We start from the raw sequence: 15,870 nt of genomic DNA, 5'->3' as shown, positions 1-15,870 counted from the left end.
AAACTGAAGGCCCATCTAGTTTTTCACTTGAGTCCCCCAGCCTAGAGATCCTTATCTACATATTTATCTTAACATTCCTTCAAGGCCATTCAACTACATCTTGTGCAAATGATGTACTTAAATGCTGTGCAGTAGTGAAATTAAGCCCCTCTTTAAGGGAAGAGTCTAAAGTCCTTGGAGTTCTCCGAGCTTGGTTGTTTTCTTGCAGATGTTCGTTTGTTACCTGACTAGGAAACATCTTCAGTGCTAGAAGGGAGTGGGGTTTGCTCTCTACAGTAGCTTGCCCTGTCAGTGTGGGTGGGGGTGTTGTCTTTTTTCCTTGGTAGTTCCTAGATTACGCTGTTGTTTACTGCTTGATTGTTTGCCTGAGTTGGTAGTTCCCTGGTTAGGGTATTGTTTACTGCTTGATTGTTTGTCTGTTGTTAATCCCTGCTTATCTGGGTGTTGATTGCTGACAAGGAGGTGTTCAGTCTTTTTGTTTCTTTTTTGTTGTCTCTTTTGAATGGTGTGTAAATATTGTTTATCTCTATGTGCCTGTTGATGGCTGACTTGTCTGAATGCCAAGCTTCTAGGAATTCCCTCCCATTTTTGGATTTAGCTTGGTCTAAGATGCTGACAGTTTCCCAGTTGAAACTATGATTGAGTCTGTCCATGTGTTGTGAGATTAAGGAGTTTTCATCTTGTCTTCTGACTGCTAGTCAGTGCTTGTGGATACGCTCTGCTAGTCTTCTGCCTGTCTGTCCTACATAGTGGCTGTAATAGTCCTTACACTGTATGTTGTAGATGACTCCTGTTTTTTCTTCTTGGGCTACTGGGTCTTTTGGTTTATTTAAGATGTTTTGGAGGGCTTTAATTGGTTTGTGTGCTACAGTGATGCCATGTGGTTGTAATAGTCTGTTGGTTGTTTCTGAGATATTTCTGATCTTTGGTAGTGTCATCCTTTTCATAGCTTGTGTTGGTTGTGCTGTAGTGGGTTGCATGGTCAGGCACTTTTTGATAAACTTCTGTGGGTATTTATTTTGTTGGAAGATGTTGTATCTTCTGTTTCCTTTTTTTTTGCTGTTCTGGGTTGCTGCAGTGCTGCTGCATTATGCTTATCTGAATAATGTTGCTTACACAGTTCCTCTTGTGGGAGGTTGAGTTGTTACTTTGGTAGTGGAGCACTTGGTTAGTGTGGGTTGTCTTTTGATAGACTTTTGTTGCTAATTTGCCATCATTTCCTCTGTTGATGTGGATGTCCAAGAAGCAGAGGAAATGATGGCAAATTAGAAACAGAACTACCAACTCAGACAATCAAGCAGTGAACAACAGCCTAATCTAGGAACTACCAAGGGAAAAAATACAACATCCCCACCAACACTGACAGGGCAAGCTACTATATATAAACAGAGGGCAAACCCCACTCCCTTCTAGCACTGAGGATGTTACCTAGTCAGGTAACGAAACATCCTCAAGAAAACAACCAAGCTCAGAGAACCCCAAGGACTCTACAGTTCAAGCCTGAGTTACATATATCCTCTTCTATTAGTAAAATTACATTTATTAGACCATTTTTTCTCTCCTGCTCCTTCTCCAGTTTTTATGTTGCACTTCCAGTCCAGTGATTTCACTCTTATTTTATGACTTTCCCTTCTGAGGATTAACTGCTGACTTACATATTAAGTTCAGATGTGCAGTTGGAATAGTGTGTCACAGCTGTTTTATGGAACAGGAAGCAAATTTCTTGCTGTTTGGCATAATGTTGGCTAGTTAACTTGGCTTGCATACTTTCTGGGTTTCTATTCGTAGGAAATAAGAACAGCCCCATCAAGTCTCAGCATATGGTTGAGAGGTAGCAAAGACAGGTCAATAAAGAGAGAGTTCACCTTGATTCTTCACCAGAATTCTGTTTCCAGTTGACTATCTTTATGAGTCATAGTTTGGAGTAGTATTCAGATCTCCCTGTTTATGTCATGATATCCTTGCATCTTGGAAAAATGTTGGAAAGTTGTGTTTCTAGGATGTATTGTTAGATAACTGTTTACATTACTAAAAGAGCTGGTCACATAGCTAGCGCAAAAGTATTTGGCAGTGCATGACAGGTAGAACTGCCTAGAATGGGAACTGGACATGAAGCTATAAATCCTTGCCTTAACCATAGGAGAATCCCATCACTGATACTCTGTCTTGAATGTAACAGTAGTTTTAGTTTTCAGCTTATGTCCAGGTGTTTGAATGAATATGTTGGCAAACAGGATCAAGTTCATTTGTTATAGGCAAGAGATTTATACAAAGAGTTTAATAAGCTATGTACCCTGTTTTTTTCTCAGGGCTATTACAAGAGAACACCAGATTATTCTCTGATCAGGGAATGGAAGAGAACTGGTTGCTTTGCAGTCCCAATGATTCATTCCACATTCTTGATTGATTTGAGAAAAGAGGCATCAGATAAACTGGCATTTTATCCCCCACACCAGGACTATACCTGGACCTTTGATGATATCATTGTTTTTGCCTTCTCAAGTCGCCAAGCTGGTAAGTAGCAATTGATTAACCACATTTTAAAAATTGTGAGTTCAGGGAGAGTTTGGATAGCTTGTAACATTATCATTCTATAAGAGAGTTTCAAAAATTCATAAATAAAAGGGTTAACAGCAGTCTCTGAATAATAGTAGGAAATATATCTAGCCTTAATGTGCATGTATATACATGGACAAATGCAATTAACGTTTCAGGTTTGATTCCATAAAGATGCTTTGGAATGTGCTTCAAATCTAATCCATAGCGTTGCAAGCTCCTCAGAGTTAGGATATCCCCTGCTCTTCCACAAGCTGCAGTTGGTGAGATTCAATTTGCATCCTTAATCAAGATAATAAATTCTCTAGGGAAATGTTGTTACCCATAACCAATTGATTTTTTTTTTAATTACTGCAAATGACGCTATTACAACTTAGCCCAAGCCTTTCTTAGCCTTTCTTACAGTCAAAAGGATTGAAGTGGCAAAAAAGCATATGTAATAATTAAAAAGATATAAGTGCTCGTTTCCCACAAGTGTGAGAAAGCAATGCAACATTCAGACAAGGCAGCCTTTCCTTGCAGTTGGAGATGCAGTCTAGGGTTTAAGCAATTTGATCTCCCCACTCATTCTCCACAACGCCAATCCTTCTGAATTGGAGAGTACAGTCTGTATCAAGCTGTATCAATCCTAGGGGCAATCATGGAAGTAGGAAGCACACATACATTCCTCTGTATGGAATTCTAATGCAAGAATTAAGGGTAAGATGCAGAATCTTGGAAAATGCATTGGCACAAACTAGCACAATAATAAAAATACCGTTCTTAAAGCTGTTGTATGAGAAATATAGCAAAGGACATCTGTGAACCTAAGGAAACATATTTGTAATAATATACTCACATAAGTAAACATCAGCATGGTCACAAAATTGTTTCAACCTGAGTTCTTATTCCAGCCCATCACAATATCCAATTATTATTTAGAGAGCACATAAAATGTCCTAAAAACTGTACGGAAACTAGGTCTGTGCAGATTCTTTGACAGGCAGAACATTTGAGCAGCACAGAGATTGAAGCCTCAGCTGCTCCAAAGCTCTCCCAAGGTCTTTGAGCAACTATGTGCATAACCAGAGGACATTTCCACTGGGATTTTAGGGAGAAAGGCATGCTCAGAAGCTCTCAGGAGGCCTTAAAGCAGCAAGCAGCAAGCCACTGAGGCCCTACTTTGGATCCAGAGGGCACCTTGTGATTAAAAATGAGGCAAAGCTATGGGTTTGTGGTTTGAAAAGCATGACATTCATAGAAAAAAAATGGAGGGGAGAAAGAAGAACAAGCTAGTCATGTATTAAAGAGGATGAAAAGTAAAGTCTGAGTCAAGCTCCACTCCTGGTGAGAGCCAGTTTGGGGTAGTAGTTAAGGCATCAGTCTAGAAACCAGAAGACCATAAAGTCTAGTCCCACCTGAGGCACAAAGCCAGCTGGGTGACCTTGGCCCAGTCACTCTCTCAGCCCTAGGAAGGAGGCAATGGCAAGCCACTTCCAAAAAGCCTTGCCAAGAAAACCGTAGGGACTTGTCCAGGCAGTTGCCAGGAGTCAAAAACTGACTTAACTTGCACACACAGAGACCACTTCTGGTGGCTAAATGCCTGTTCTCTTGTGACAGTATGGAATGGTTTGCCACTGCCTGTTCAATGCCTCAGTCCATTGTCCAGCCCTAAGTTTTCCTGGTAGTCTCCCATCCAAGTACTAACCAGATCTAACTCTGCTTAGCATTTTGAAATCAGCCAACATTGCCTGGATGCTACTACTTACTGAGTGTAGACAGATGAAAATGCTACCAAAACTCTATGGCATAATTGCTTTGGAATCATGATGATGAAGATGATTTCACAAGAAAAAGCAGATACGAAGCTGGGGAATGAGGAGACTGGATACCTGAACAACCTTTTCACCTCCTCCCCATTGTGGCATTGTTGGCATTTGACAGATGAACTGAGGACTGACAAGAATTGCAGTCAGCTGCTTGGCTTGGAGTATGGAGGTCATAAAGAAGCAGACACATACAATAACTCCTTCCACAAGCAATCCTATGGTATTAAAAATATCAGGAAGTGGTTCTGTTATTAATAATCTGGACCACAGCCTCGGATGTCTAAGCTTGAATTCGTCTTCTCCCCTCTTTCCCCCGCTGGTTAAAAAAGACGGAATGAATTTATTTTCGGCTTCATACTGGGGAGCCACTTTGTTTTTTTTCCTGAATGTCTGCAGCTTCTTAAGACTTCTGGCAGTTTAACGGCTGCTTTGATTTTCAGCCCACTGCAAGTAACTGGGACATGCTTTATTTTTCCCCTGTTGGTTTCAGTGGTTTCTGGCTCCACTGCCAAGTCCCAAGAACCAGAGAAGGGACAGGTGTGTACTGGAACTCATCACGCAGACGCATGGGGCAAAAATAGCATGTCAGGCTGCAGCTGGTTCTTTGGCTCCTAGCCCAGCCCTCTCCATCAAGGGCCCAGTGTTTCTGTGGGCTGTTGCATTCTGGGTTGGGGATGATGACACTGGGATAAGTCCTGTGCCTGGTGTTCTGGTAGTCCCGGAGATTCACACGGGGTTATATTTTGGCACCAGGTGGAAGATGCAAAGCCTGAACAAGCCAAGGCCAACTTCAATGTGCAAATAGGGTCAATGCATTCACATTCATTAGGAAGCTAAAATAGACTATTGCTCCTCACAGAGGTTAATCTAGTTGTAATTCTCTATTTGGCATTACAAGCGAGCTGGAAGTCTGGCCCGTAGAAAGCTACAGGAAAGCCAACCAGATTATTTGCCCATGTAGGTCAATATGCCTGTTCTCCCCGGAGCTCTGCTTTCAAATTAAGAGTTATGAACTTTCCACCCTGAGGTCTTAAAACATCATTTGCTAATTGAAGTCATTGGTCAGGGGATCTAAAACCATTTTTCCTCAATAGTAGTCCGGATGCATCAGTACTCAGTGACTGTGGCAGTCATCTTGTGTAAAGAAGTGGGGAGATAGGATTTTATTTTTTCTGAGCAAGCCTCCTGAAACAGACAGGACCATTTCCAGACATGTCCTGTTGGCAGCTCAGTTGCTTGTTCTCTTCTTAATTTGTGTCCTCCTAGAGTTAAAGCCAGTGTGGCTGTGCAGAGGCAACCCGAGAGGGAAGCCTTGCCTTCTTTCCAAGAGATGATCAAAAACTCACCCATCTTTTTTCATCCGCTCTGCTTTCTTTTAAGGCTTTTTTGGGGATGTTCTTCATTTAATTAATTCTGTGCTACTTCATTCTGACTGACTCTAAGCTGCTTATAAAATTCAAAATACAGAATGAAAAACACAGCACATCTATTAAAAGAGTAATTGCTCATAGGCTTGCTGGAACTCTTTTCCTCCTGCTGCCTTTTTCTTCTGCCTGCATCGGTGAGGCAGTGGGCAGAGATCTGGTCACTGTGTTCAGTCTCATGCCTAATGTATATAAATAATGGAGGGGAAGGCTCAGCCGTACGGTAGGGACTCTACAGCTTCTGATCCTGTAGAAAGAGACTGAACTCCATCTTCTTCAAGACTCAAGAACCCAAAGCAGCCTGATGGGATTCCCATGGCGACATCATTTCTTTATGAGCATGGTTCTTCTCCTATATCTACAGTTCTTTCTTTCTTTCCAGACATTCAGATGTACATTTGCAATAGAGAACATTATGGTTACCTTCCTGTGCCACTGAAGCCACACCAGATGCTGGAAGATGAGGCGGACAATATTGTTCACATGCTGAGTGAAGCAATGAGTAAGTGCCATCTTTGGCCTCACATCACTGCTGTTTTTGGTTTCCAGTTATATGGATTTGGATTTTATTTGCGTTTTTATTGTACTCTAGTTAGCGACTGGGCAGTGAATACATTTTAGAAATAAACTAACAGAAACGCATCACAGAAGATTCCTATAAACATTCCCACCTCCCTCTCCAGTTATGATATCAGTTCCTTAGATAATAGGTTAGAACTGAATGGATTCAAAGCATGCAGAATAATGCATGTTGATTATCTGAAGAACTTTTTTTTTATATTTCTGGGTAAACTGCTAATTCATTTTTAGGTGGATTTTAAAACTAGCTATTAAATCTGGTCAGCCATTAGATGGCAGCAAACAATAAATCTATCCACTGGAGTTTTGCAGCCCAGATACAGTAGCCCTATTATTTGTGTGCCAATTGACCAGGACAGAAATAAATATTTCTGTATTGTATCATCTATTATTGGCCCAGAAACATGCACAGTGTTGAACAATGGGCCTAGTGCCATTGGCTCACATGTTCCATTCATCTGGCTCAATTTCTATCCTTGCTTTCAAGCACTCTTCTAACTGTGGTAGAACAGGGGCTAAGTAGACCCATGTTCAGCCACACTGTAGTTTGTTTGATATTGACTTAGCATGCTATGCAACTAAGGAAAGCATGTTTTACATGCCATGATCAAACAAACATGGCTTGGCCCAACATGTGCACCCAGCTATTAGTCTCCATCATTGCTAACCATGGAAGGGCTGTGTAGCTCTTCAGATTTAAAGGGGAAGAGGAGCTTTGGAGCACACAGGGTTATTCATGTTAGCACCTACTGGCAAGTCCTTGAAACAGCTATGTCTTTTCCTGGAATTGCACAGCTGCTTTGTGATCCCGGGAAAAGATGCATTTGGTTAAAGGTGTTGACAGGTGCTTCACAGGTACTGACATATACATCAAAAATACTATAGAATCCTAAACTATGATTAATCTTAATTGGAACTGATGCTGTAATTTGAACTGGGGACCAGAGTTTTGGGGTCCCCATTTGATGGATGTATCTTAGATCTTAGCCACAAGAACATCTCATTTGTCTTAACCAATCACAGTGCCAGATTGCAGGTGGCAGGTTAAATGGTACACTCCTGGAATTTTTTTTACATAGCTTTAGATTTTATATAATTGTATTTTATTTATTGTTTTAATCAGTTCTAAGCCGCCCAGAGTCCCCCATTAGGGGGAGATGGGCGGGGATAAATTTAATAAATAAATAAATAATAATAATAATAATAATAATCATCATCATCATCATCATCATCATCTTTCCTCATATTCAATCTTTTGTGAACCTGCCCACTGCCGTAGGCAAAATTTTATAAGGCAGCTGTTCTGTATCATAAGGAAGTACAGCCTGTACTCATAGCAATACATGTAGCCCCCAGACACCTAGCAAGCAGGTCTTTAGAACTCCTCCAAAAGTTATCACTAAATCATAATTTGTAATATAACAATTAAATGTATGGGAAGTAAACATAGTAACCAATTTTAATTAATGCTAATTAAACCAAATTAATTCTTATATCCAGTTCTGGAAATGCAGCCTTTCAAAATCAAGAACAGCCCTTAGCTTGAAAAAAAAAGTTGCACAGTCTGCTTTATTCACAGACTTTTATTCCTTTGCTGTAGCAATATCCTAATTACACTTAAAAAGGAGTAGGTTAAAACTAAGGGAGAATCTTTCTTGCTATATGCTAATGAGTAGTGCCTCACAACTATGTTGCTCAGCTCTGTACAAGTCTGTTTTACTCAAGAGTGTGAGTACATTTCAAAAATGTCAGTATTAATGCAATAGGATGAATGTTCTTAATCTCTTCCAGTTGACCATCCTCCAATTGAACCCTCGAAGTTTGTCACAGTTCCTCCAAAACACCCTGAGAAGATGGGATTTGATGAGGTAATAAAAGAGAAAATGGCGTTTCACTTAGCATGCCAACTTTTACAAGAGTGAAAAAGGCTGAGGCAAAATCTAGTAGGAATTTGACACAGACCTCATTAACTTTCAGTACTGAATGACTAACCCAGCCTTCCCCAAGCTAGGGCCCTCCAGATGGTTGACTTCAGTTACTGTCATTCCTAGAAAATGTGGGCAAATGTTATGTTGGTCCGGAATGATGGGAGATGGAAACCAACACATCCCAGAATATATCAGGGATCAGTGGTGGTTCATGAGAACATAGTGAATGTAAAATGCAAAATACTTGCTTCTTTTTCTAGAGCAAGCAGAGATTTAATACCTACTGTGGAGTAGCATTAAATGTTACAAAAATCAACCTTCTAAACTTCTTTTTCTTTTATATGTGCTATGGGAAGGTCTAGAAAGGCACTTAGGGGAAGAATTGATAGCATGATGATACTTAATCCATCCCTTTCCAGCAATTCCTCATTGCAAAGGTTATGTCATTGGTTATGAATTATTCTTCCTGGAGCCCACATGCTCCAAGTACCTACATTCTAGTCTGAGGATTACCACCCAGTTTGAAAGCCATTGATGCAGGGACACACCATATAGCTAGATGAAGAGATACTCTGCATGACTCTTTGTGCACTGAATATAACCTGTGTCACACAAGGCATTTAAGTTGGGGAGGGTAATAGGGAGAGGGCATGACAAAACCCAACCATGGCTACTTGCCTTTAACTCTAAGCATCTGGATTTCTGAGAGGTCTCCGTTGATCTGATTTATATGGTTAAGTATAGGGATGCTGTTTGATTGTGTGGTGGCTACACCATATATGGAATATGTTTATGAAGATTCTCAGTCATCTAGGTGGAATTGTCTGGAGGTTGAGTCATGGCAACTGGACTTCTTTTCTTTTTGGTTAGAGACGTTTCGCTACTTGTCCAAGCAGCTTCTTCAGTCTTCAGTGACTGAAGAAGCTGCTTGGACAGGTAGCGAAACGTCTCTAACCAAAAAGAAAAGAAGTCCAGTTGCCATGACTCAACCTCCAGACGCCATATATGGAACCTTGCCTGTCTGGCTTACTTTTTTATAAAAAAGTGCTCTTGTTTGTGATCACACTTTATTTGCCAACCTTGTTTGGAGGAAACTACTGGAGCATATTGTGCCTAGTTGGGCTTGGGGTGCATCTGCATACTTTCTTTCTTCTACACATTCACGGCACATCTTAATCCTCCTGGAATCCCTTCTCAGCTATCCAACATTTACTGTGGATTTGTCAGTCAACCATAACCCTTGATCCTTAGAGCCCCCACATTTAGCAGCAAGGGTCTGCCATTCAATTCCAAATTCCAGGTACAGTTCTACTGAGAACTCCTACACTTACTAGGTTTCTCAGTCTACCTTGAACTAACTGTGTAGTGGTATGGGGTTCTTCAGTCAACCCTGGCCCACCAAGAGTATCTCTGCTGAGATAGCTTGCATTTATTTTATCTCACACACAATCATGCAATTCATTCAATCAATCAGAGGGGAGCAGAGGCTGGATTTATGTTGGCTCACTTTCACTCCCTGTACTCCAAAGTTGCTCTTGCCTGCCTGCGTGCACATGTGCAGTAATACTCTTGCCTCAGCAGGCTATATTTGTGAGTGAGCAGCTCAGACTTTTCTACTTGCTGCTCATGCCCTGTTTTCCTTTCCTTTTCATCTTAGAATGACCTCAAAATTAAGACAAGATAGTTGCTAATAAGTCTAGCAGAATAATTAAAAGGCACACACTTCCTTTCTCTTTTCCATACACAAACAGAACTTGGGGAACTCAGGGCAGAGAATATGATCTTCATATAGAAAGTCTCAGAATCAGTTACAGAAATCACCAAATCTGGCTGGAGAAAAAACCACCCCATCTCCCCTCCCCATATATGGGGATCTCCTTTTCCTTGAAACTGAATTAGCAATCCTCTCCCCTTCCCAAGATGGCAAGTTATATTTTATTGTTAGCTGTCAATAAACCTTGGGGAGAAAAAACAGCCCTCATTCTTTCAACATCCGCCATGCCTGTTTTCCCTGTTTACATCTACACTGTAGATTCTGGTCTCTTCCCCTTCTAGATTTTCATGATCAATCTGAAGCGTCGAAAAGACAGGCGGGATCGAATGTTGCGGACTTTATACGAACAGGAAATTGAAGTCAAGCTAGTAGAAGCCGTGGATGGAAAGTGAGTTGAGCTGATAAATATTGCCGGGCAAGGAGTTGTAGAATGTTTAGGGTTTTGGTGCCACATATTTAAGGACTGTAAGAAATAAGGTATGTGATTATGGATACATTTATCAACTATTTCTCAACTATTCACCTGGGAGTATCTGTAGTTGTGGGATGTGCACATTGAGAAGGGAAGCTTCCTGTCAGATTGTTTCTGCTCCAGCCTTGCTGCTACTATTCACTTGCTTTGCCAAATGCGAGCCATGCTGTTGCATCTCTGCTTGGGAAGACTGGAGCATTAAATCAAGGTTGATTCAACAGTGCTCTTGCTCTGCACAACGATTTCCTGCTGTCTCTCCCCATGACACACTACTCAGAAGCTTACTTTCTCCCTAATAAGTTATTTTGCACAGATATATGGAGCATATATTTGTCACAGGATAGATCATTCTTAATTGAGCATCTTCTTTAATCTCCTTTTAAAGAGCAAAATATTTCTTGCGTCCCACCACCAGCTATTTATTTATTCATACTTCAAATTTATCGCCACCCATCTCACTATAGAGCGACTCTGGGTGGTTTACAGTAAAAAAGAATGTTAATTAAAATAGCATAAATATTTAATTAATTAAAATACATTACAACAACAAGATTCCTATATAATACTTCCAAGAGACTGATGTTCATTAGGGGTTAATAAACTCCGGGAGTGTGTTCAAGGCGCTAGCCACCCCCAGGGTTGGTTGTATCTCTTCTGGCCCCACGCAGGTTGGCAGAGCCAGGTCTTCAATTCCTTCTGGAAAACTGGGAGGATAGGGGCCTGCCTCACCTCTGAGGGGGAGGGTATTCCATAGGGCAGGGGCAACAGCAGAGAAGGCTCGTGTGGCTGCATTTTGAACTGGGTACTCTTCAAGGGTGGCCCCATGTAGAGCACACTGCAATAGTCTAAACGAGATATGACCAGGGCTATTTACGATACTGTTTTTGTACACAAAAGATTCCCACGTCATCCTTAAATGATCATCACTTTCCTCATTATCATTTGTAAAACTTGGGAATTTTTAGTATCTCGAAACCAAATTAAACCAGGTTTTCTTGTTCATTTCACTGGTACTTGCCTAGGAATTTTTTCCTCTGGTGAATTCCCTACAAGAATTCTATAACTCCAGCTAAATTCTCCTTCAGTAGTCAAATCCTGTCCATTTCATATTAGGCCCTATTGTACAAGGTAGAATCCACCACATTTTTATTGAGTCCCAGACAGATGAGGTCTTCCACACATTATAAAATGTGTTGTAAGGATAGACTGTACCACTTTTGACTGCAGATAGAGATTGTTTTAAAATGCTGGTTTATGAAAATAATACTTTGAAAGCTGAAAACTAGCATGTTAGAAAGAAGAGTACTAACCCCTATTTTACCAGCACAGTGTTGATTTATATCTGTAGAGAGTTTTTGCTACCCATTCCATACACACACACAGCCTTGTGTATTTTTTTGTATAGGCTGTGGCTTTCCTTTCCATCTTGAAAAAGTGTGGCTAAGGAATTTAATCCTTGTTTCTTTCAGGGCCCTGAATACAAGTCAACTAAAAGCTCTAAATATAGACATGCTTCCTGGTTACCAGGATCCATACTCTTCTAGAGTGCTGACCAGAGGGGAGATTGGCTGTTTCCTTAGCCACTATTATATTTGGAAGGAGGTAACTAAAATTTGCTTATCTCCATTTTAACTGACAGAAATGCTTTGGATGTCTGTCTGTTTGTCTGTCTGTTAGAAAAGCCTGATGGATTTTGGGTCCTTCTGTCTAGCCCCAGAGGTAGGCTCATGATGATGAATCTCTTGGAAAACAGACATTTCCACTGGTCCACTTGCATTCTTCCAAAGAAGTCTACTGTAGATAAACAACTCATGGGATAGTTTTATTATAGCTTTTTCCAACCTGGTGGCCAATATATATACTGTAGTACAACTCCCATCATTTTCTGCATGTGATCTTGATCAGAGTGATAGGCAGACAATGCCAGTTTGAGGAAGACAAACTTCCTGGATAGAATCTTATATCAGCTAGTATAAGTCTTTATTTCTAATTAGGAGCGTTCAATAGTAATAAAAACAATGTTTATCTCTTATAATATTTCTATGACTGCATGTAATCTAAAAACATTTTAGACATTATCTAAAAGAATTTGGCACTGCCATAGCAGATGACACAAACTTAGACAAAGTCAGTTCTAGTTAGCTATTTAATTCATTCAGTTTAGACACTGCCCAACCTCAGTCCAACTCTGAAAAGTGTACAATAAAACCAAGCAGAATAAAAATATAATACAATTCTTATGAAATAAATAAAAAAGCATAAAAAACAACTGATGGGGAATCTGGCTAACCATACCCATGCACAATCCAGCAGGGGCCCCACCTACCCTAATCCAGGGCCTGGGAGAATAGACAGGCCCTGAAGGCTTCCTGGAACGCCAGCAGAGTGAGACCCTCATGAATATCAGGGGGAATCTTATTCCAGAAGGCAAGTTTCCTGGATCTTGATAGATGAGATTACTTAATTGAAGGGACCCTGAGCATGCCAAGTCTGTCGGATCAAACTGGCAGGGCTACTACTATGGGAGATAGGCAGTCCCTCAAGTAACTAGGCCCTAGGCCAGGTAGCAATTTATAGGACATAACCAGCACCTTGAATTGCACCTGGAAGTATACTGGCAACCAGTGCAGCTCATAAAGCAGAGGTGTCACACGGGAACACCAAGGCGGGGCCATCACTACTTGTGCCATTGCATTTTGGACCAGTTGAAGCTTCTGAGTGCATTTCAAGGGCAGCCCCACATAGAGCATCTTGCAACAGTCAAGCCATGAGGTGACTAAGGCGTGAATGATTGTCTGAATATAATTTGAATTATTTCAAATGGTTATTTTAAGGTAGTAAACAGGGAGATGGAGAAGAGCCTAGTCATTGAAGATGATGTGCGCTTTGAACATCAGTTCAAAAAGAAGCTCACAAAGTTAATGGATGATATTGAGAGAGCACAGCTTGACTGGGAGCTTATGTAAGTAGTAATCCACTAATCCTGTCTCTGAATGTCTTCCCTTCCATGGAACTGAGTGCTCCCCATTAGGGAAAAGGCCACACGTTTAGGTTTATTTTAGCTTAGAAATAAAAATGAATGAGGAGAAATATGAAAGTGGGGTCTAAAATTGAAGAGTGAGAAAAAAATAGATACGAAGAAGTTTTTGTTTGTCTCTCACAATGGTGAGGATGCTAAAAGATTTAAGACTAAAATAAGGAGATTTCTTTGCTGAGTGTTTTAGTATAACCTTCTGAATTAGTTACCATAAGATGTAATGATGGCCACCGATGTGAACATGTATGGCGCATGTTCATGGAGGATAAAGCTACCAATGATTACTAGTCACAACATCTGTATATTGCATCTAATATCCTTCTCAATTCCAGTCGTTGGGGTATATAAGTAGGACGCTGCTTTTTATGCGTCCCCTACTTGCAGGTTCCCACTGTAGTGAGTGAATACTGGAGCAGGTGGTCTTTGATCCAGCACAGGGGTTGGGAAGCTTTTATGTTAACTGCAATGTGGCTGTTTTTTTTCTTAATTCTTACAAGTTCTTTCAGAAAAAAATAGTTTACATGAAGCTCCTGGTGATCTTCTAGCCAGATAAGCTGACCCCGCAGGTGCTAAATTTTATATGCTTCTACACTGCATTGCGTAGGCAAATGGAATGTGGTTCAGTGACTCAACTCTCTCTCTCTCTCTCTTTTTAGATATATAGGTCGGAAACGGATGCAGGTGGAGCATCCGGAAAAGGCGGTTCCCAATGTGATGAATCTTGTGGAAGCTGATTACTCTTACTGGACCCTGGGCTATGCAATCTCCTTGCAGGGAGCTCAGAAGCTGATTGGAGCTCAGCCTTTCAGCAAGATGCTCCCTGTGGATGAATTCTTGCCGGTCATGTACAACAAGCACCCGGTGTAGGTTAATAGCTGTGATAACTGTAGTAGCTTGCATTAGGCGTATACTAGGTTTATAGTCTGATGCATTCACCAAAGGGTAATAGAATATTTATCTTATCATCAGTAAACAGCTGCTTCCTGCAGGTGATTGGAAGCTTAAAGTTTTATGGAACACATTTTGGTTGGGATTGAACATCACTCTTCCTTTAGCTGGTGTGGATTACATTATCAGTTTGGCAATCCTTCTGGAAGCTGCTGTTTTATATGCATTGGAAATGACTAGGAATAATGCGAATAATGACTAGGAAATGACTGGGAATCGGGGAATTCTTTGTGGGCAGGGCCCTTCTGTATTGTGCACATTGCTTCTGGGAATGTGGGCCCCAAGTCACAAAGAATTTTTATTTATTTAATAAATGTATATCCATTTTCTGTCATGCAGGCTGTCATGGCAGTTGACAAAATTAAGACTTTTCTTAACAAAAAGTTGAAGTTGAATTAAATGTAATATTAATTCTAGTTTAGTAATTTAAAGTATGACAAAAGGGATGCATTGTTACAATTTTTTTACATGCTAAGAAAAGGGGTCCAAAAGCATCTTCCCAGGTAGATGGGCTTCTGACAGCACAGCTTTTTCAGAAGAGCTTTTCCCACTTATCTTAGACAGAGAGCTGTTTACAGCTTTATAGATTGGTTGTTCCTGTTAAGCAATTAACAACCGCTGTGGGTCTTTGATCCCTATACCTGGCAGTGGTTAGCAGCCTTGCTGCTTTACTTTGCGCCAGTTGTTACTTCCAGGCACTTTTCATGGTTAGCCCTACATGGAATGTTTTACAAAGATTAGACAAAGCCAAGGCATGAATACCTGTGGCTAAATGTAACTGGCTCAGGGAAATTTGCAGCTTATGGAATGTAAGCAACATTCAAGAGTACTGAATGCTTCTTGGAATGGAACAATAAGGAACAATACAGATAAGCGTACTGATGAATCCCACTCTGATGATCTGAACCTTCTCCCAGTGGTTTCCTAACTGTTGGCCAGCAAGTTGGTCAAGATTTTATTATCTGAGATACAGTGGTACCTCGGGTCACGAACGCTTCTGTTCACGACCAATTTGGGTCACGAACAGCTCCGTTCGCAAAATTTTGCCTCCGTTCATGAACGCCGGATCGGGTGATGAACAGGATCCGCGGCCATTTTCCCTGCTGTGACACATGGTCGTGGCTTCCTGTAGGGAGGGGGACTCTCCCTCCAAACAATAACTGCCTCCCCACCCGCCTTCCTGTCCTCCACACTAGAAGTCGCGTCGAGCAAGGTTAGCGTTCTCTCTCTTCGTACTGTATTTTGTTTCATATTTTTGCGGTTTTTTTAAAAAAATACATATGGTTCAGAACAGATTAACCGTAATTACATTGAACCTTATGGGGAAATTTGATTCGGGACGCA

At 40.9% G+C, this 15,870-nt stretch overlaps 1 protein-coding gene across 3 annotated transcripts in view; it reads left to right on the top strand.

Annotated features, from left to right (window-relative positions):
- COLGALT2 (collagen beta(1-O)galactosyltransferase 2) overlaps positions 1 to 15,870 on the top strand; it is a 53,206-nt gene that overhangs the window by 34,242 nt on the left and 3,094 nt on the right. For all 3 annotated transcript variants that reach the window (XM_007426293.3, XM_025165470.2, XM_025165469.2), the window contains exons 5-11: positions 2,310 to 2,514; positions 6,171 to 6,290; positions 8,159 to 8,235; positions 10,351 to 10,457; positions 12,011 to 12,143; positions 13,376 to 13,503; positions 14,235 to 14,441. In XM_007426293.3, the coding sequence (XP_007426355.1) occupies positions 2,310 to 2,514; positions 6,171 to 6,290; positions 8,159 to 8,235; positions 10,351 to 10,457; positions 12,011 to 12,143; positions 13,376 to 13,503; positions 14,235 to 14,441 (977 nt within the window). The remainder of the gene's footprint in view (positions 1 to 2,309; positions 2,515 to 6,170; positions 6,291 to 8,158; positions 8,236 to 10,350; positions 10,458 to 12,010; positions 12,144 to 13,375; positions 13,504 to 14,234; positions 14,442 to 15,870) is intronic.

The sequence above is a fragment of the Python bivittatus genome, unplaced genomic scaffold, assembly GCF_059951505.1.
Source record: "Python bivittatus isolate LINGU-HERP-01145 unplaced genomic scaffold, Pbiv_v1 ctg000700_np1212, whole genome shotgun sequence".
Taxonomy (NCBI): Eukaryota; Metazoa; Chordata; class Lepidosauria; order Squamata; family Pythonidae; genus Python; species Python bivittatus.
Note: the sequence above shows the minus strand (reverse complement) of the source record. Positions and strands in the feature narration are given on the sequence as shown.